The sequence below is a fragment of the Zosterops lateralis genome (genome assembly GCF_965231275.1).
Source record: "Zosterops lateralis genome assembly, chromosome: Z".
NCBI lineage: Eukaryota > Metazoa > Chordata > Aves > Passeriformes > Zosteropidae > Zosterops > Zosterops lateralis.
This window is the reverse complement of record NC_139800.1, coordinates 22145009-22165782: the sequence shown is the minus strand read 5'-3', so window position 1 is coordinate 22165782 and position 20774 is coordinate 22145009. Positions and strand designations below refer to the sequence as shown.

General features: G+C 39.0%; 1 protein-coding gene across 3 annotated transcripts in view; it reads left to right on the top strand.

Annotated features, from left to right (window-relative positions):
• DNAI1 (dynein axonemal intermediate chain 1) overlaps nt 1–20774 on the top strand; it is a 139520-nt gene that overhangs the window by 2568 nt on the left and 116178 nt on the right. For 2 of the 3 annotated variants that reach the window (XM_083883043.1, XM_083883042.1), the window contains exons 2-9: nt 3575–3664; nt 9109–9180; nt 11012–11098; nt 12013–12093; nt 15365–15491; nt 16836–16936; nt 17728–17898; nt 19590–19649. In XM_083883043.1, coding sequence (XP_083739169.1) covers nt 3575–3664; nt 9109–9180; nt 11012–11098; nt 12013–12093; nt 15365–15491; nt 16836–16936; nt 17728–17898; nt 19590–19649 — 789 coding nt within the window. The remainder of the gene's footprint in view (nt 1–3574; nt 3665–9108; nt 9181–11011; nt 11099–12012; nt 12094–15364; nt 15492–16835; nt 16937–17727; nt 17899–19589; nt 19650–20774) is intronic. The other variant, XM_083883044.1, reaches the window with a different exon arrangement.

Below are 20774 nucleotides of genomic sequence, written 5' to 3'. Positions count from 1 at the left end.
AGGCCTGATGTTTGATACCTACTGGGCCATAGTGGCCACTGTAAAACTAGTTGGTGGGTCAAGGTTTTGATTCCAGTTATTGACAAGATTCTACTGTAGTACTATGCCCTTTTCTCCTTTCCCTGTGCTTTTTATTCCTCTGTTTTTTATATATTGCTTTATTCTGCTCTGCCTCTTAAGTTTTTCACTGCTGTCTGCTTTCACTTTGAAAATTTTCTTCCTGAGATTTTTCTCAAAGCTGGAATACTTATCTGTACAGCTGTTCCCTTTTACCATATATCACTTCCAGCTCCTCCTCTTCTTTCATGACTCAATGTTTTTCACATGCTTTGTGATCAATTCTTATTTTTATTCTTATTTTTTATTCTTATTTTTTCTTCTTCTCCCCTATATGGGGATCTGCTCTCCTTCTGTGCATGTCTTGTGTCTGCCTTCTCCTCTAACATCAGTTTCTTGCTTTATTTCACTCTTTTTTGCTTTATCCAGGTGATTTCTGCCTCCAGCTCAGTCTCTAGCCACCTAATGGCTGGAAGTATGTCAAAGTTGGGTTGATCATAAGACTTAAATTCTGTTGTGTTCCAGATGAATTGCTTGACTCGACCAAGCCTCATTTTTGAATGCCTGTAGGCTTTCATATGTTTGTCTACATTAATAACAAACTTCAGTGTTTCAGTGGTCAAACTCTTAAAATAGTGTTGTATGCCAATGAAGCTTTGGAAATAACATCTATGTATGTTCTATACTTCAATAACACCATTCCTTTCAGATCGGAAATATGTTAAGCACAATTGAGCTCAACAACTTTTTGTAGGGATGTGGAATTATGGAAAGGCATAAGCCAGCTTTCCCACATCAGTCTGAAGGGAATGGGTGCATGAGATTCTCAGCTTCCCTGAAAAATGAGGTCTTGAGTATGACAAACAGGACACTCAGAAGTGTGGTGTTAAAAACACTGACACGTGTGGCATGTGCATGGACATGCCGAAAGTGTTAGGGTGAGGAACAGCACCCTATTGTTCTTGTGTCAGTCCCGTGTGTGATGGGAGAAAGTGGCCAGTGATTTTGAGATTGTTATTTTGAACATGTTTGATAGATTGGAAGTGTTTGTTTCAGATTTCCATGCATTTGATATGTAACTCAAGGAAAAACCTTGAATGAGCTGTGTAGGGCACCCTGTGCTAATGTGTAGCTCTGTGGTTGCACCCACCTCAAGGAGAAGCAAGATCTCATTATAGTTCCTTAGTAGACCTTGCATACATTTGGCATTTAAAGTACAAAACTAGACTGTTCAATATTATCAGTTAGGGTTAACCGCTTTGCAAGAACAGATCACTTTAAGTGGTGTTGAGAAAGGGTCTGAATTAGGACAAAGAGGCGTTTCTTGTTACCCTTGTTGTCTTGCACACCCACTGACATGGAAACAGCTTTTTGCTGTTCAGCAAGTCATAAAAGAAACAAATAGACCCCTTCCCCAAACACAAAGCAATGAGACACAGTTTACTTTTTTGTATTTTCGTATTTTCTTTTTTTTTCCTTCCCCTGAGAAGGTTTTTAAGGTGCGTACTTGTTCTTAAACATGCACTAAAACATCCATGTAATATAAAACAAACATTCCATTTAGTGTCACTTAGAGAACATTATAGAATATATTGGCAAAGAGCTCTTAAATTGGCATCCCTAGTGTGTACAAATAAATATCTGCTGCAGGGCAGGCTGGAAGTGACTTTGTTTCCATGCTGTGATTTCTTGCTCTTTGTGCCAACTGATGGTTTACTATGGAGTTTGCTAATATTCCAAGCAGGAATAAAAAGCTAGCAGGAAACTTATGAAATAGTTTTACAGAAATACCAAGCTTAGGTCTCATTATGTCTCTGCCTCTTTCTTTTAGAATCCAACAAGCACATTACTACCTTACAAGTACATTACATTTCCCCCACAATTCTAGTTAATCTCTGTGCTGTCCTGTAGAGGAAGTGGGAATTATTATCTCTGCTCAGGAAGATGAGCTAAACTTAACAAGATCATTCTGTGATTGTTCAGGCTTGTAGCCTGATTGACAGCCTGCATGGGGAGCAGAAAGGCTGCAGGAATATCTCTTTAATGATATTTAAAAAATATAGTCTGGGTTTGTCCTTTGCCCTGACGAGTGTTTCATTAATATGTAATCAGTTTTCAGCTCTTGGAAAATTTGCTTAATATGAACTGACGCTTCAGCTTGTCAGAATGACCAACCTGCATCATCCCTACTACTGAGTTCTCTGGTATTTAGGCTGGACCTGTGAATCCAGGTCTACTTGTCCACCCTTATGCTTTAAACATAAGGAAATATTTTACATTTCTCAAGGAGCCACTAAATGGTGGTGTCTGGCTCCTCTCCTTGTGGTGACCCATTACAAGACCTAGTCTGAAAGGGGTGTTTATTCTGGCAGTGTGGGAGAAGGATGTACCAGTCAGCAAAGGCTGTAGTGACAACCCTTATTCTGGATTGGCAGCACAGCACATGTGGGTAAAGAGTCATTGCATCTCCTGTTTGGATAGTCAGGGCTGGCCTTGGGCCTGAACCTGAGGAATTGAATGTGAGGAGACACATTTTTCCTGGAGGATTTCTGTGCTCACTAATTCAGTGAAATTAAAACCTGATTTTAAATAAACACTGGCTCTTGAGAGTAAATCTCTGCTTCCTAGGTCACCAGGATGATTTGTTTACTACCAGAATTGCCACTGACAAGTCAGAGGATTTGTGCAGCAAAGGATAAAATAGTTGAAAAGCAGGGCTTTAGATAAAAGCAGTTCAGAAGGAAACAGACTTGGAAAAAACTTCAGAGTTTTTGCTATTCAGTCAAGAATACCGAATAGCAGTAGGTACTGATAGTCCTGTCTGTTTTGTATAAATTCAGTTAATGAGTCTCAGATCAGCAATTAGTGACTGTCATGTCACCAACAAAAGGGAGAGTGATGTGAAAAAAAAGTGGATAGAGTAAACAAGAAGAACAAAACCTGAATGTATGGTTGAATGTGATTTTTTTATTATTATTTTCTTCAGTGCAGGGTAATCTGGTAACATACTAGAGTTGAGGGCAAAACTTCTACTAAACATTAGAAGTCTTTGATGATTGCCCTCACCATCTTTTTCTTTTTGGATGCAGAAATATGATACCTCTTATGAAATGCCAGTCTGGTAGGCTTTCCTTTAAAACTTTTTTTTTTCATTAACAGCAATGGTCTTTAGAAAATAGCCAGTAGTTTCTTCTTATTTTTGTTTTCCTATTTTATGACTCAGAAAAATTAAATATATATAACTCAAACATCCTACCCAAAATACAGTTGGAAATATTTGTTGGATAGCTGAGCAGCAGGAAGACTCCCTGCTGAAGGACTTGATTTTGCATCTATTTATGCCTCTTGGTGGCTTGTCTGTGATAGAGGGTGCTGTGAGAAGGGAAAGGAATATTCAATTGTATTTAAAACATCACTTTTCATCTGTTTCCTCTTTTAAAACATTTTAATCATCCTGTTGGATAATAGTATGTTTGCTATATGTAGTCAGTAGTCAATTTGTCTTGTATCATAGTAGATGTTTGGCCCAGGGAAGAATTCCTATGTGCTGCTATCATACACACCCTGGAAGAAAGATCCAGTCACTTGGGTCTTCTGTAGCCTTCACGTATGTATTGTGACTGTTACGGGCTTCCAATACCTTTTCACTGTTGAAAGTGTGGCTCTCTGTTAATTTATTTAATGTAAGATAGTAGTGAGAGTAAAACATGATTAGCCTCCATTAGTTCTGACTCTGGCATTTTTCTTTGGAGCACTTGAGCATCTCCCAGAGTGGTCAGAGTTAAGATTGTGACCTGGAGGTGAGAAAGTCCTTAATGCTTCCTGCCTGTTCCTTAGTTCCCTAGCAACCATGTCTCTTTTTTTTCCTAATATTAATTTCTCATGATTATTCACTCCTCCTTTTGTTAATGAATATTATTATTAAAGCCAGGGTTATAAGCACATTTATTAGGAAGATTAGGAAGATTGTGGTGGTGGGTGGTTGTGGTTTTTTTTTTTTTTTTTTTTTTTTTTTTTGTTGTTGTTGTTGTTGTTGTTGTTGTTGTTTGTTTTTGTGTGTGTTTTTGTTTTTGTTTTTGTTTTCTGTAGCAGAAACATCTTTAGTTTAACTAGAATTTGCTAAAATATAACTGTTTAGATTGAATAGTTCTTTGTTGGATGTCTGACTTAGCTAGGGATTACAAAAGGCCACCGCCACTCTAGATGCTGAACAATATAAACCAATAATCTATAGTAACGTAACCTGGGAGGCAGGAAACCTACAAAAAACAAAGTGTGTGACTATGGAATTAAGCTGTGTATCATAATGCCTGTGCCCAATGGGATGAAATGAATGTTTCCCTGGCAACCTTAATTCTCACATTTTCTAAGTTCTGAATGCTTCTCTTTGAGGTGTTAATAATAGTCTGTTAACTTTATTTTCCTGTAGCTAATGCTATACACAAAAATGTGCTTGAATTTTAAAAATGCATATGAAGGCAAGTTATTGTAAATGTCTTACTAGTGAATATATAATCATTATGTTGACTCACAGTTATAATTTATTTTTTATTTGTATTGCAGATGTGTTTGTGACCTCTTCCCTATTTTACAAATACTGTGTGATGTATTTTAGGTAGCTATCAGAGAAAAAGAATTACATTCTTAATCACAGTTTATGGGTAATGGATTGTTACAGTAAAAAGAAGAATGAGGAAGCCATGGTGGCAGGACACATGCCACCTAGGTGCTATTGAGGACTCTTTACAGATAATGTGGCAGAGAGAACTTTTAAGAAAAGGTATGAAAAAGGGAAGTGTGCTGGCTTTGGAAAGATTTACAGAGAGCAGGAGCTTGCAAAAAAACCCAGCAAAAGAACAAAGCACAGATACACCAATAAAAAGGCATGCAGGACTGCACTTCTCATCAAGCAGCACAGCAATATTGTTTGTGCAATTATCTGAATTAGGAGATAGAGTAAAAGATTTTGTACTCTTGATTGACTTGTGTTTGCTCCCCAGCTTGCCTCTTGTAGTAGTTTTAAACAGATCTACTACTTTGGATGACCTTCACCTATTGCTAATATTGCTAACATACTAAGATCTCATCTTTCCTTATCTTATTTTTTCATCTTTGTGCCAGCTTACAGCTGGGTTCCAAAAGTTTGAGATACTTTGGGATAAACCTTCTGCAGCATAGATGGCAGTAGCAGGAATGATGCTTGCAGAGCAAAGTTATGTCTTTGCTTTTTATGCTAACTTCTGTAGAATACTGGGTCAAGTGGAGTTACAGTTTCTACCTTCACTTGCAAGAGTCCAGAATATCCATCAAATAAGTAATTCAAGTTTTTTTGTTGTTGAAGTATGTCTCTGCATTGTGAGGGAGGTTTTATCTGGGCAGAAGACAAGAGTTTTTCTGAACGACCCCAGAATAAGCTAAGGACCTGCACCTTCTTAGGCTGCTCCATGTATGGCTGTCCTATCTTTGTGGAGCACACATGTGAAAGCCCCAGACCCACACTGATCTCTGTGTGCTGGCTCCCATTCTCCCATTTCAGGTCTTTGGCGTGGGCTGTGTCCATACATCTACATTTGACCAAGAATCTGCGTGATAAAGTAGTTCTAAAGCATAACTGTTCAGGTTGGATGGAGTAGTTGGAGCTTCTTTAGTTCAAAATATCAGACATAGTAAGTATAATTTTGTGTCCTGTCAGTCATGGGCTTGTTCCCTGCTGTAGGGAACTACTTTGCTTAGTTCCAGGGAGCCCTAAAGCAAGCTGTCACATCAGGCTGGTAGGAAGGCAGGCATGAGGCATGGAGAAGGCTGGTAAGTCTCACTGACAGATGCAATGAAACCTCTTCCTTGAGCACCTTCTCCCAGTGATGCACAACAGCCATCCTTTGATAAAGGTTAAAAATATGCACAGGGTCAAAGTTAAGACTTTCAGAGCCTGGTTCTGTATTTTGCAATAGTCTGTAAACTTTGTTGCACTCATCTTGTTTATGGGAGAAAAGAAGACAAAACTTATAAAACTAAAAATTTCTTGTCACTGTGACTGAAGTTTTAGTCTAAACATTATCATCAGTCCAGGTGTATTCATTAGTAAGAAAATAAGAAATACTTCTGTGCAAAAAAAAAATCATTAATAGTGATACTGTGGTTAAAGTTGTTGCATGAAAGCTTCCCAGTTTCTACCTCTTTTCTGATATTGTGCTCATCCTTCTTCCAGTGTTTAGATTCCTAAGGCTGATGGTTTGATTTTGCTGTTGGTGGTAGTGTTGGTGGGGATATTATGATTAAGTTGTCAGCAAATGGAGACCTTCACTGGGGAGGATAAGATGTCCATTTTGGTGGTTTCTGCTTCACCTGGATTTTCTTTTGTATGTTAGCTAATATATTTTCACATTTCCCTTTTTCTATTGGTTTGGTGCTCCACATTGCACCTGATATTACTGCATATGGTGATTTTTCAGTGTGCTAGATACTCCTTTGCTACCCCTAAGCCAGATTTTCTTCAGTTCCCCTATGAGCAGGTCTGCAATTCTCTAACTGGCCAGTGGTTAGATGCTTACAGCTGTGGTGTCTGTGATATAAAGTATGTGCCTCATGTCTTATCATCTTCTGCCTGTACTCCTCCATGCTATATCCTGGGTCTGCTCAGGGTCTCTCTATCATACCAGGCCTGTACTGCATCATTAAATTCCAGTCATAAAACCATGATAGTACTGTACAAAGATAAGGGAAATAGAGCCAACTAGCCACAGGTCCCTGGTTATTAGAAAAATTGTTTGTGTTCTACTCTACAAACCCTTTATGGTATCAGAAGCAGGTCAGGGTTTGTGTTGCTTCCTTACGGTGCAATCATAGCTCTAACTTTTCTTTCGTCTCACTTTGAGATCATAATACTGTTGCAGATATTTATTCACAGGTGGCTCTTCGGATTATGTTAATTAAAATTTGTGCAACTGCTAAAACCAATTATCCTCAGATCGCCTTGGCAATGCCTTTGCTAATAGATAAATGCTTTTGTAGACCCATTTACAAAGGATAATAGTAAGTAGACTTTGTTTCACATTTAAAATTAAGAATTTGATTTTGATTTGGATCTGAATAAAATTCTGCTCTGAAAATCTGCTTAAGTCACATCTAATTCACACGTAATGGGGTCCTTGTCAGAGAGAACCCTCTTTGCCAATTGCCAAGCAATCACATAGGGGAGAGAGGCCAGCTGTGTGATCCAGTTGTCTCAGTAGTGGTTGTGACACGAGACCTCTTAGCCTCTCTGCTCTGCAATCAGCCCACAGTGGGACAATAAAGAAAATATTGTAACTTTTATTTTCTCCACTTGCATCACAAAAATTTATATTTCAAAATGAGGCACTTTTTCTAAGCATAGAAATGTATTGTTCTGCTCATTTTTCACAGCTTTTAATATGTATCTTCTGGAATAAAGATAATCCCTAATGCCTTGTTAGTAACAGCAGTTTTATGTGTCTTAGCTTGTACAAAGAGAAATAACACAGAGACAAAAGTCTCACATTTTTGTTGAACTTTGTTCTCTGAAAGTATTTCTTTTCTGAATTCTTATTGTCAAGTCTTAACAAGTAATGGAGTTTGATAAGCAATGCTTGGGGATTCTGGGTCAAAGTCTTTATGACTGCTTAATTGTTTAATACACAGAAAGTAGGTGGTGGAAATGAATATTTCATTTTCATGATGAAGGGGAATCATGAGGGCAGGGTAGGAATCTCTGTGGAGACCTGTGCTCCTGAAAGTGTTCTTAAGACATATGGAAGACAAGAGGAAGAAGAGATATTGTGACAAAGCTGGGCCTTCCAGTAGAAGAATGAGGAAAACCAGATGAGAGAAAAAAATGGGAGACTTAAAAAGTAATCAGTGGTTCTTTGCATTACCATGTTGTACTGTGGGAGTCCTTGCTGTGGAAGTTGTGTATACTAAAAATGTGCATAGATTCCAAAATCACAGAATAAATTTGTGGAGAAAAAGGTTCACTGATATAGTACAGAAAAGATAGCATTTCTTTTTCAAGTGGTTGTGGCAAGCTAAGAGGTCATCCTGGAGGGAATAGAATAGGTACCTTCTTTCGAACAGTGTTGGTGAGAGAGACTTGGCTAGGTGGACCTTTGATCTGGACTGAAAGGCACACTCTAATGTTCTTCTGAAGAAAATCAATCAGCCCATGGGAGCTTGCTGTCCCTTCCCTCTTCATTCTCCTTCCCTTTTGTCTAGTATCTCTTTCTTTTCTGTCACAAAGTCAAACACTTTTTTCCAAGTAACTCCTCTGTTTTTTTCATCCATACCATCAAATGTTATTTTTGATCCATCCAGAAACTCTTCTTGCCAAGGTTTCTAATGTTGTTTCTTTGTTTGATTTATCAGCTCACTCTCTTCCTTCAGGGTTCATGGTCCTGTCTGTCCTTCAGCATTTCCTCAAAAGGATTGTCTTCATTTCCTCTCCCACTTTCTGTTAAATTTTCACAAAGGTTTGTCGGTTGTGCCTACTGTTATTCCTTCACTCTGGGTAAGGTAGTCTCCCTCTATAAGGCACCCTATAAACAACTGTTTATTTGTTTTTCTTAAAGCCTGTAATAATAAATTTTCTGTGCTTTCATGTGTGCAGGGGGGTTGACAGTGGTCAATTTCCCAGCTGTTCATCAGTGCTTCCCATGTTTTCTCAGTGCTTATGGCTTTGTGGGTGTGGATCTACTGTCTTTGGGTTCCCTGTGCCATGCAAGCCCTTGGGACAGGAGCAGCCTTTTAGTGTCCTAAAATACACACTAAAATGTGTGTGTGATGTTTGGGTGTATCTCAGACTAGGACAGACCAGGAGCGTTGTACTAGGACAGAGCCTGGTGCTTCTTCATGCTGAAAAATCGCTGTCTTGTGTTGTGAAAGTGACTGTTTTTCCTTCAGATAATTTAGAGACAGAATGCTGGCATACTCAGCTTTTAAAACATACCATTGGAGCAAACATTAAACTTTTATTCTGCTTTGGTTAAATTCGGAAAAAAGGTGCTTTGAAAGTTTACATTGGATGTGTTCCCACTTTAGGGCCAAGGTGGACCTTCCGGAGGAAAGGCAGGAAAAGCTGGTAAAGCTGGTAAAGCTGGATATAAAAAACGGGTAAGATTCTCAAGTCTTAAAAAACGTTTTTTCCTTCTTTTAGCTATGAGATGCAAAAAAGATTTAGTCTGAACAATGAGGGTTTTTATATAAAGTTGGTTAAATATCAATTGATTTAGCAGTAAGAGGTTGCTCTAAGTTTCCACTGAGAAGGAAAATGTACCAGCAAGTTAGGACAAAAAATATCACCTGGAACAAAGGGACAATTTGGGTAAAATGCAATATGAAAACATTAAAATAAAATTTTTGGGATGTAAATTCCAAAGTACAACCTGACTCAGACTGTGAGAAAACTGCCTGCTCAATTTAGAAAATTCAAAGCATAGCCCATGGCAACTTAACAAAGAAGTACAAGCTTAGAGAAGATAGCCTTAACTTCTTTGACTCACAATGATGTTTTTACTGTTGGGCAAATAAATTATTAGAATAACCTGATTTAGTCTAACTTCCTCTTATTTAGCGCTCCATTGACAGGGATGGAAGAGCAGTCTACTTGCCTTTAAACAGGCATATTGATAAGCAGCTTTTCACTTTCTTGGGACAAATTGCAGTCTCATTAAATGTTCCTCTTTTCACCATTTAAAAATGGAAAGTTATTTATTTTTAAATGAAAATCATACATAAAAATGTTAAAACCACAATACTTCTTATCTGATTCACTTGGAAAACAGCCACTGAACTAACTGTCATCAAATTGTGAATGATAAATATCCTACAAACAGGTGTTTGTGTGGGGAGCATTAAATCACAAACAAGAGTTCTGCAGTCATTGTCTCTTGTGCATCAGAGTGCCTGACCTTCCTTACAGCTTGCCTCATTTCAGCTCCCTTGGGGAATGAAATAAGGCTTCAGCCTGTGACTTTCCCTGGGCTCTTGGAATATGCAAAATTCTCTGTTACTTTCAGTCATTTTGACACAGCATTGTTCTTTTTATCTTTGTGGTGCTCTGCAGGTAGCAAAGCATTGCTGCATCCAGTCTCTATGGCTTCAGCCATAAGCTGTACTTATACCTTGCAGTCGTCCTCAGCTTTGTATGGCTGTTATGTTAGCAGGCCTGAGAGAACTGTATTTACAAGAATGATTGACTTATTTTAAATCAGCTCATTAAACATTTTGAACTGAGGGAGAAATTTTGCCTGGAGCAGTTAAGCATTTTAATCAGCAGCTTTGTGTTCTGACAATTTTTTCTGTAAGGACAATAAATTGAAATTCATTCCTGCAGTGATTAATTTTCTTTTTAATGGCCTTATATCATGACATCAACCCAATGCTAGCCCAGGGAAAGAAGCAGTCTGTTGTTGGAGGAATGGAGACATGCTGGTCTTTGCAAGAAATTGGTTAACATTCCTCCACATTCCTACCACATCCCTGCAGCTTTGTATTTCAAACTAAATTCTAGGAGTAGCTTATAAAATGACACGCCAGGAGTGATTGCAGGTTCTTGGCTTGTGCCCTTGAGTAGTCCTTAAGTCCTATAATACCCTTGGGTATTATATGGCAAGGGGAACAGAATTGCCAACTTTTATACTGAGATCAAAGTGGAATCACTTGAGTTTCGTAATTGGAGTTAATTCAGTTTTGTGCCAGGGCAGAAATTATCTTCAGACTGCAGCTCCTCCAACCCACTGAACTCTTGCTGGCAAGTGTAGCCATATGAAAATCTTCAGATTTTGGCCTGCCATTTGTGTTCTTCTGCTCTGCTCAAAGCAAAGATGGGTGGGGGGATGTTGTTTTTTATCTCTTTACTCTCTGCCTCAAGAAGTGCTGCTTTGGCAAGGAGCAAAACTGTCAGAGTCTTGTTGCATTACTGAGCTTGTCATTCCTGTCCTAGGATGAAGGTGATGCTCCTGAAACAGGAGAGGACTGGTCAGCAAGGGCTGTAGTCAGATCCCCAGATCAGCTGGAGCTGAATGAAGATGTGAGTAAAGCAATGCCTGTCTTGTCATGAGATGTGTACGAAACTCCATAAGCAGAAGCCTGCCCATTGATTTTGGAGGAAATTCTGCAAGAGTAAAACTCCAGTACTTGCTGAAGAACAGTGTCTGCAGTGCCAACTGAAATGGCTTCAACAGGAAAACAGGGTGAATGTGCTTTGAAACCCAGTTCTAGGCTTAAAACACTGTAACTGCCTGGAGCTCATCCAAAAAGGAAAATGATGCTGGGGCTTCACTCGGTTAAGGAGGACCCAGAGCCAACTCTGAGCTTTTTATGTGCCTCTGTGCAATACACAGGACAGGGAAGTGTCATACAATTTTATTGCTATTTCCCCCCAGATTGGTTCAGTAGCATTGCAATTGGTCACCCTTCCAACTGTAGTTGTTTCTCTCTTCTCACTGCCTTATAAAACTCCAGCATTGTTCCTTGTCCTTAAAATAGCTGTGAAAGCGAAGTTTTATGTATGTCCCCTAACTCAGGCAGTAAAAATAGTTAACAGCAGTACTTTTTTTTTGTTCACAGTGGTCAATCCTGAAAGTACTCCTATTGAGCTTATTGTTTCTTTTTGGGCAGTGTAAATTTTAAAGACATGAGTTATCTGTCTCACCCTACAGAATGCAGCTAGCATTTTTCAAGTGCTACCATATCTTAGGTAATAATTAAAATTAAGAAAGCCCATTGAAATACTGTGGTAGGAAGCAGGAAGACTGTTCGGGGTTCCACTCTGATCGAGGTTGGCCCTGAGCACTGTACTTGTGGTGGGATCACCTGCACATGAAGTATCTGCAATGAACTGAACATCACAGAAGTGAACATAAACATGGTGATTTTTTGCTGCTGTACATGGTATTAGTAGTGAAGTTTTATTTACAATACTATTTTGTTTCCATTCCAAAGGAATTAAAAAAGGAAATTACACGTACCTTGACAGCTGATAATCCTCATATTCCCCAGGGTATCGTCAGATTCAGCTTTAAAGTAAGTGTGACCCATAAAGTAAGATATGACCCATAAGACTTTTTTGCAATTAATTTTTTTGCAATTAATTGGTTTTGTAATTTTTAAATTAAAAATAAATCTTAAAATAATGATTTAAAAAATAATTTTTAAATTTAAAAATAAACCAAGTAATTTTTGCCTGGTTTATAACCAGGTAAATTGTATTTTCATGTTCCTACATATTTATTACATATTTACTGTCAATGATTCTTAAAGGACTTTTATAGAAGGTAAAAGTCTAAAAGCATTGATGTGGTTATTTAGAAGTAGGATTGTCTTGGTTTGGAAAGACAGGTATCTGCTAGAGAAAGCTAGAGTTCCACTTGAAATGGAGAATGTAAACCCCTTCCCTCCAAATTATTATAATTTTTCAATTAGGGGCTTTCAGGCAAAGATATGGGAATAGGAAAAATAGTATTTTACTAGGAATATTAAAAATACAAATGTAGTAGTACAAAAAAAAACTCAAACAAGCAAACAAACGAAAATCCTAGAAACCCTGACAGAGTCAGAAATACGACCTGTTGGAAGCAGTCCAAATAAATCCTCCTGGAGTGACAGATGTGGTTCTGTTGGAGTAGAGATGATCCTGTAGAAAGGGTCAAGTGGTGGTGAGATGGGTCTGGTCTTCCTCTAGGATACAGTGGAAAACAGGCTGCTCTCTATGTTTCTGAGTTTCAGTTTTTAATTAAGTAGGAACGGTTGGCTTCCCCCACTGGGTGGAGCATCTCACATTGGGTGATGTAATGTGTCATGTCATTGGTGCGCCTTAATGGCCCATTAACAGCAGATATCCCCCTGGAGGGAGGATGGGTCGTGGAAGAGATAAACACCTCCCCAACTGGTTTCAACAGATGGAAAATAGAATAAACATTTTTGGTACATATTGCAACCCAAGACAAGGATATCACAATTTCAGAAGAAGATCTGTTGGTGAAGATAATTAATGCAGCTAATCTTAGGTAGTTACTTTTCCCATTCTGTGGTGGGTCAAGGACAAAAGGCAAGGCTTTTCTCAGTCTGTAAGAATTATGCCATAGTATCCAGACGTGAAGATTGAATTATAGGAGAGCACAGAAATGTGTTTGTGAAATCACTGACAAGCTTTATTCATGATGAGTAAGAGTGAGCAACAGACAGCCAGAAAATATCCAAGAATCATGCCTTCACATTTATATGTGCAGGATTCACACTGTGTTACCCTGGAGCAACCTTCTCCCACTTCCATATACAGCCAGCAACAGAGGCAGTCACATGGGAAGGGTGGAGTGATGGCTTTGCCTCCCACTTCTCCCTGGGAAGGGTTACACATCCTGAAAGAAAGAACACAGGAACAGCTCCTTCAACTCTGGGATTGAATTTTTCCCAGCTTTAGGCAGGCATTGTGGTTTAATCCCAGCTGGCCACTAAGCCTCGCACACTCTCCCATGGTAGGACAGGGGATCAGAGGAGTAGAAGTGAAAAAACTCATGAGTTGAGATGAAGGTAGTTTAATAAAATCTTTGCACAAAAGCTGTGCAAAGCAAAACAAGGAATTAGTTTACCACTTGTGGCAGATATTCAGCAATCCCTAGGAAAGCAGGGCTCCATGTCAATGGTTACTTGGTAAGATGCACCCTGTCACTCTAAGCATCCTCCCCATTCTTCTTCTTTTCCTCAGCATTCTTCTTCCCCCATGCTAAGCATGGCACCATGGAATATCCTTCTGGTCAGATTGGTGAGTTAGTGATGAGGTGGAGTGGGGTTCAGAAGTCTGTGCAAGTGCTGCTCAGCAATTGTCAGAGTCCAGGATATCCCCCTGGGCACCCTGGAAGGTCACAGACCTCGGTAGAGAGGCCTGGGACCTGAGAAAGAGGGTCTGGGGTCTGTGCAGAGGTTTGCCTGGCACAGAGCCCAGGAAGACACAGTCTTTGATTTTGGTCCGTGAGAAAAACTTCTAACACAGAGAAGAATTGCAAAGTCACAAATGTGTAACAGACAGTAGTGTAGTTATCACCATGTGGAAGATTTTGTAGTTTGGGGATTTTTAGAATGTAGATGCAAGGGGACAAGATGGTGGAATTAGGGTGGAACCCTGAGTTCTTCTTCTCCCTTGGCATCCATCTTCTGCAATGACATGGGCACAAAGTAGTTTGATAGGATTGGGTGAAAGTAGAAATGACCCTTCTTGTATAGGTGTTAAGCATTGGCACAGAATTGTAAATAGCAGCCATGTAGCTATCTGTATCAAAGCAGAGTGACCTCCCATCACGGGGGGAGTCACCTTGTGTCCGAGCTGCTGTGAACATCTTGGCCAGACACAGAGAATTGTAAGATAAGAATTAATAAATAACACGAGAAACCAAGAAAACCAAGACCTTGAGACTCCACATCATTCTCGTGCTGAACACAGGCACAGAGTCAGACAGCAGACCCAAAACCTTCAGAGGTTAGGAGGGAAAAACACTCTGTCAGACCCACACGAACTACCAGCCTTGAAATCTTGGGTGGGGAAAGAAACAAAAACCTGAGAAGTAATAACCAAAATATCCCTGTGTTGTCAACACTGTTTTCACCACAGATTCAAAATATAGCCCCTCAGTAGCTGCCGTGAAGAAAATTATCTCTGTTAAAACTAACACCTAAGAGAAGAGAAAGCCAAGCAAAATATTCCCAAGTCTGTCTCACCTCTGTGCTACTGTACTTGTTGCTCAGAGGTGAGACTTGGTACTCATGACCAACCATTACATGGTTCCAGCAAAAGGAAATCAGTCTTGTGGAATCAAATAAAGCCCTTCTCTTCTGTTTGGAGCTAAAGTTTTCTGTATTTATGGTATATAGACAGATGATCACTAATACATATCTTCAAATACTCCACAATGACTGAAGTGAGCTCATTGCCATGCTGTGATTAACATAGTAAGCAGTCATATTTATAAGAAGAAAGTATTGAAGCGTCTGTGTTCTTTAGTGGCTTCTGATTGGTTTTAGGTGCAGCTCAAAACTAAATTATACAGACTGAGGTCTTCTTTACTGTGAAAATGGTGAGGCACTGGAACAGGTTGCCCAGAAAATTTATGGATTCAGCAACCCTGGGAGTGTTTAAAGCCAAGTTGGATGGGGCTTTAAGCTACCTGGGCTAGGGGAAGGTGTCCCTTCCCAGGGCAGGGAGGTTGCAACCAGATTTTCTTTAAGATCCCTTCCAGCCTGAACCGTCCCAGGATTCTTTGATTCTGCGACTTTATGGTTTTGTTGGGTTTTTCTTTTGTAGGAAGGAGCATACCAGCTAGTGGACGATATAGATCAAACAGCTATTCACTTCACTTTGAATGGATATTTGGTACCCAAAGATTCAGATGAAGGCAGACGCCAGAGTATCAGATCAAGCACTGAATCAGGTAGGTTTATTGTCTGAAATCACAGTAATTTTCAGATAGGCATTTATTCAACACAATGGAAAGATCATGCTACATCACCACAGAATTAAACAGCTCCTATTTCATCTTGCAGGCTTATTGGCAATCAAAATTAGAAATATAACAAGCCAGAAGTTTGCTGCAATCTAGAAAATGATATGTTTATTTTGAGTCATTCGAATGCTAACACTAAAATTTTCAAAGTTGTTTAGTGTCTTTTAAACATCTTTTATTATTACCATTAGTTGGGCATTCATGTCTAAATTACTTAGTCTGTTTTGAAATTTCAGACATGATTTAAAGTATTAAAGCAGAAATGTTTGGAATCTGTTCAGGAAACTATCACATGCGTTGACCAATTCTTAAATTCTTATGAAGATATCTCCTTTCAGACAATGTGAGATACAAAACTCTGAACTACTTGGACATTTGATCAGAGCTGCTATCAACACTCTTAGATGTTCAGACAAAAAGATACATTAACCAGAGACTGAAATCTCTATTTTTAGTAAAGAGTTCTAGGTTTCAATTTTCAGTGGGGAAGGACATACTGGCTAGTGATTTTATTGTATTTCTGCTGTTTGTGAAGGGAGAATTTCTGTCATGAGTGTTCTGTCAAGGTGGTAACTGCTAGGCACAGTGATAGCACTCAGTAAGCTCCTGAGGATCATTCTTACTTGGAACTTCTGAGGGTCAGTGCCTCCTTTATTTTACACTTAACAAACTATGCATGATGATTTGAAGTAGGGCAAAGTGCTTAATGAGATCTTCAATGCCATGAAATCATGGATTTTTGGCAGGGCTTTTCGTAGATTCCGAATCAGCCAGTTTCAAGTGGCTCAATGCTAACATGGCTACACAGTCATGTAGACATCCATCATTCTCTAAGAGGACTATATTAATTTTTATCCATATAAATAAGAACAACTGTGTTATAACTTCTGTGTGCCTTGAAAACTTTCTTAGTAGTTGTATGTAACTGCAGACAATTCTGGAGGATAGAAAGGTCCAGAGCTGAAGGGTTACCCAGAAACAGAGTTAATCAGATCAGGAATGGGCTAGAGAAGTTTGCTCTGAGTCAAAATATTTATTTTTTATTTCATGCAGAAGTACTGCCGGATCTATTCTAGAAATACCATTATCACCTTTTGTGGCTTTGAGCAAACAATTGTTCTCCTGGGTGGGGATTTGTTACTGTGTTGTCCAATGATACAGCATTAGGGAAGGATACATATGTGTATCAATGCTCCAGAAGACAGAGGATCTGTACAGTACTGGATAAGGTGTCTTGTTGTTCTGGGCTCATTCACATATTTTTGTAATCAGAAAAGGCTCCTGTTGAGGAGGAAAAGGCTTCTGTGGAGGCTTCTGCTGAGACAACTGAAGAGACAGAGACTAAAGATGAAGAACCCACAGGAGATGCTGAGGTAATTCTCTATAGCCAGCTAAGAGCTATCCATTTTATTTTTAGTATTAGCTTTTAAATTACATTATTATAAAATGGGTTTGCTTCTGCAATTAATTCTGTTGTCTGACATGTCAGTGCTATAGATGAGAACCTTCAGGTTCTGCTGGGCAGCTGTGGTCCTGCTGCCATTTTTCAGATGTAGAAACTGAGTAGGGGGGTCATACCAGATGTGTCTTTATCTAGATATTATATCAAAATAAAGTGCAATTTGCTGGAATCTGGAATCTTCCTGGACAGAATCTTCCTGGACTTCACCATGTCCATTGGTGAAAAACAGAATCTGGAGGAGTAAAAGTATCAGGCATAAGTGAATGAAAGAAGTCGTGGCCCAATTTAAAGGCAATGGGCTGATAGGAAAGGAGTAGCCTGTGAGAAATTTGTTCTTATCCACACAGAACCCATACGGTGTCAGAGTTTCAGGTGAAACTTGCCTATCAAGGAAATGAAAACACAGGGTAATGGGACTCTAACAAAATCTTCTGGTCCCTGAGTCCATTTTACCAAAGGCAATTGTGCCATAATATCTCTCTCATGTCAGGTTTTGTTTTAAAGCAATTTCAGTTCCTGAATGCCTGTATTCCCATTCAGATATTATTTCAGATTCTCCTTGATCTGTGTGCTGGAAGTCTCCTAATTTTGAATCTTCAGTTACAATCTCCTTCACTAGGCAGCAGAAATCCAGCAGTCTGAGAAGAAGAAAATAGATGACTGGTTCTCTCAGGGTGGAGTCACTGCTGTATTTTCTTGCAGGCTGCAGGAGAGGAAGAAGAGGCACAAACAGCTGAAGCAGCTGAGGAAGCTGAGACAGCAGAGGCAGAAGAGGTAGAAGAGCCTCTCCCCACAAAAGCGCCAGAGAAGAAGCTTGCAAACCAGTTCAACTTCATTGAGAGAGGTTCAACTACACACCACAATCCTCTGCGGGTACGTTGCTGTTTCCTTCAGTGACTTGAAGGATCTTTCCTTTGAGAGACTACGTAGATCACCTGTGTTTGTATCATATCCTGTGATCTGTCGATACTATTAGGAAAAAAGGTATAGTGATTGTACTATTGTAAATGATTTGGTGTGTTGAAAATGGTGACAGAAAATTTCTTGCCTCATGAGCTCTTGAACAGCCTACAAAAAGTTTTGATGCTCCTGTAAATCCTTAAGCCTCTACTTGGACATGGTATTTTTCATGTCTATTTTCTCATCTGAAAAAGTACAGAGCAGTGTTAGGGTAGCAGCTGAATACTTGGAATGTGTGAAGGAAATTTCTGTTTGTCATTGTGTACTTTCATGGTGTTGTACTTCAATTCTTATTAATAGATCAGAGATATAAGTGCCCATATATTGAAAGGACAAATGCGCTAGTATTAAGCATGAGTACTAGAGTAACCAACTTATGTAAGTCTGACAAATCTGTACTTCTTGCACATGGTACATCTCCTTCCCACTCTGCATGCACTTTCCAGTAAGTACAGACCCAAACCCTTATGTTCCTTTCCTAAGCTTTTTGCCGAACCTACAGCCATTCCCTGTGACCATGTTTTCATGGCGCCTTCTGAGTGAGCAGTCATGGTGATGTAGGCTCCTGACAGAGTGCTCAAAAAGGAGTTTCCTACATCAAGGATAGAAGTTTCAGAGAGAAAATTCTTTTGTTTTCCTTGCTACAATTGGAATGTATATTTCCCCAAAAAGCCTGTGTGTTGTCTTACAGCCATTGCACCTAGGGTTAGATGTCTTTACATACGATGACTCAGAGAGATATATGAGTTACTGTGCTGCTGGAGACAGAAGATCTCAGGAGAGTTTGTCCAGCAGTGTTTGCTGTGAAGTTTGAGCTAAGATTCAGCATCGTTCAAAAACCCCAATGGAGGCCATGGAATTTCTTATTTCTTTCTTCCCAGATCTACATATTCTCTTCCCAATTATTTTATTGGGAGAAGCTTGTGTGTCTCTGTATGATTCTGCCTTTAAAGGCAGAATATAGGCCTTAAATAGCTGCATAGTACCGCTGTGTGCTGTACAGGATGTGCTGTTTCCACCTCTGAGATGTCTTCATTTCAGAGGTCAGTGAAATGCTACACCCAGCTTCTTAAAAATGTTCTGACAAAGAGTTTTTTGAAAGAAGATGCTGTTCTTTTAAAGGAATGTTTCACAGAAATATATTAATTTATTTCAGAATGTTGATGGTAAAAATATTGTTTCAGTAGCACCAGATGAATTATTTAAAAGTTTCATTCTGTTTAATTCTTTTGTTCTGACTATTGTATCCAATTGTCTTTTTAATATATAGGACAAAACTTCAAATTTGGTAGGATGTCATAACTGGTACCATAAGTGGTACCAGAATGTTTCAAACGGTAGAGGTGAAAAAAAATTTGAACTCCTTCAAAAATAACTACTGAAACATAAGAAGTATTTGGGGAAAATCAGAAGATCTTGTGAATGTTCTTTTGGTCCGTAACAAAATCTTTTCATAGTTGCACAATCACCAGTAGTGTTGTGCAGTGCCCTAGGAGTCATTTGGATATCAAGTTATTCATACAGACTGTTTCCACAACTGGACTATGTCACTGCAGAGGACTTCAGTGCTGAGATAGGCTTCTTCTTGCTTTTTCTTTTTTCAGGAGAAAGGATATCAAACTGACCCCGCACCTTTTGAAACTTTCTCAGAAAATGTTAACCAGGTATGTCTATATCTATCTCTTTTTTTATCTTTAAAGTTGTTTTAGAATATATTTTGGAAATTGAGGTGTGAGAGAGTTAAAACTGAATTATTCTGTTTGCATTCCTTGCAGTGGAATGAATTCCTTTACTGTGGCTTTGATCTCTGGTTTGAATCTGACAACAGACTAGTATGACCCTCTCTTCTGCTTTAATGGGTGAACTCTCTCATGGTTTATATTTCTAAGGTTAAGTGTCTCTGTTTAGATGCTTTTCACTGGTTTATTTTTTGTCAGCCACTCTGACCTGTCTGCTTTAGTGAGTCTTAAGTGAGTGGAAATGGGGAAACCACAGGGTGAGAATAGTTTTGGATTCAGCTGGAGATGGGCTGCAGCTTGCAGAGTACTGGCTGCTCTAAGGACATAGCTGTCAAAGTATTGTTAAGAATTTGGCATATGCAACACTTGGGTTTTTACTTTGACTAAGTTTAGCTCTATGCAAAAGCAGGTTTCTAAAGCCTGAAGCTGAACCAAATGAGAACTGCCACATAAGGAACATGGAAGACCTGTTGCATGAGACTTAACACTGTTTTATGTAGCAGAAATGTGCCTATCTGTTCATGATGAAAGGCTCTGTAGCATTTTCTGCACCCCTTAAAATGTAAAAAAAAATTATTTTGGATGAAATTTCACACAAGAAACAGCTAAGAGTTACAGCTTTTAATGGAAAGGGAATCCAGACAAGTCTGGTGATTGATTCTTAGATATTTATAAAATGTAATTGTGTTTGTCACAAATATAGACATTGTCTCAAAATAGTGTATCAACCTGGTATTGAAAACATCATTTTGTTACCAGTGAGCAGAGGAACACAGAGAAGACACTGTAACATAATGACAGCAACTTAAAAAATGCTGTTATAGGAAAATGATAGGAAGGGGAGCAAAGGTTAGAAACTGTAATCTATTCTATTCCCAAACCTGAAATTACAGAGTAATTGGCCTGAGATCTTCCCTCGCTCCAGCGGGAGTTTTCTTTCCCCTTTTTTTTCCAACAGTAAGATGTCCTGAGACTTAGGACAGAAGTCTTTAAGATAATTAGCCCCTGACTAAGATTTTCCACTAAATGTTTGAAAACTAAGAGGAAATT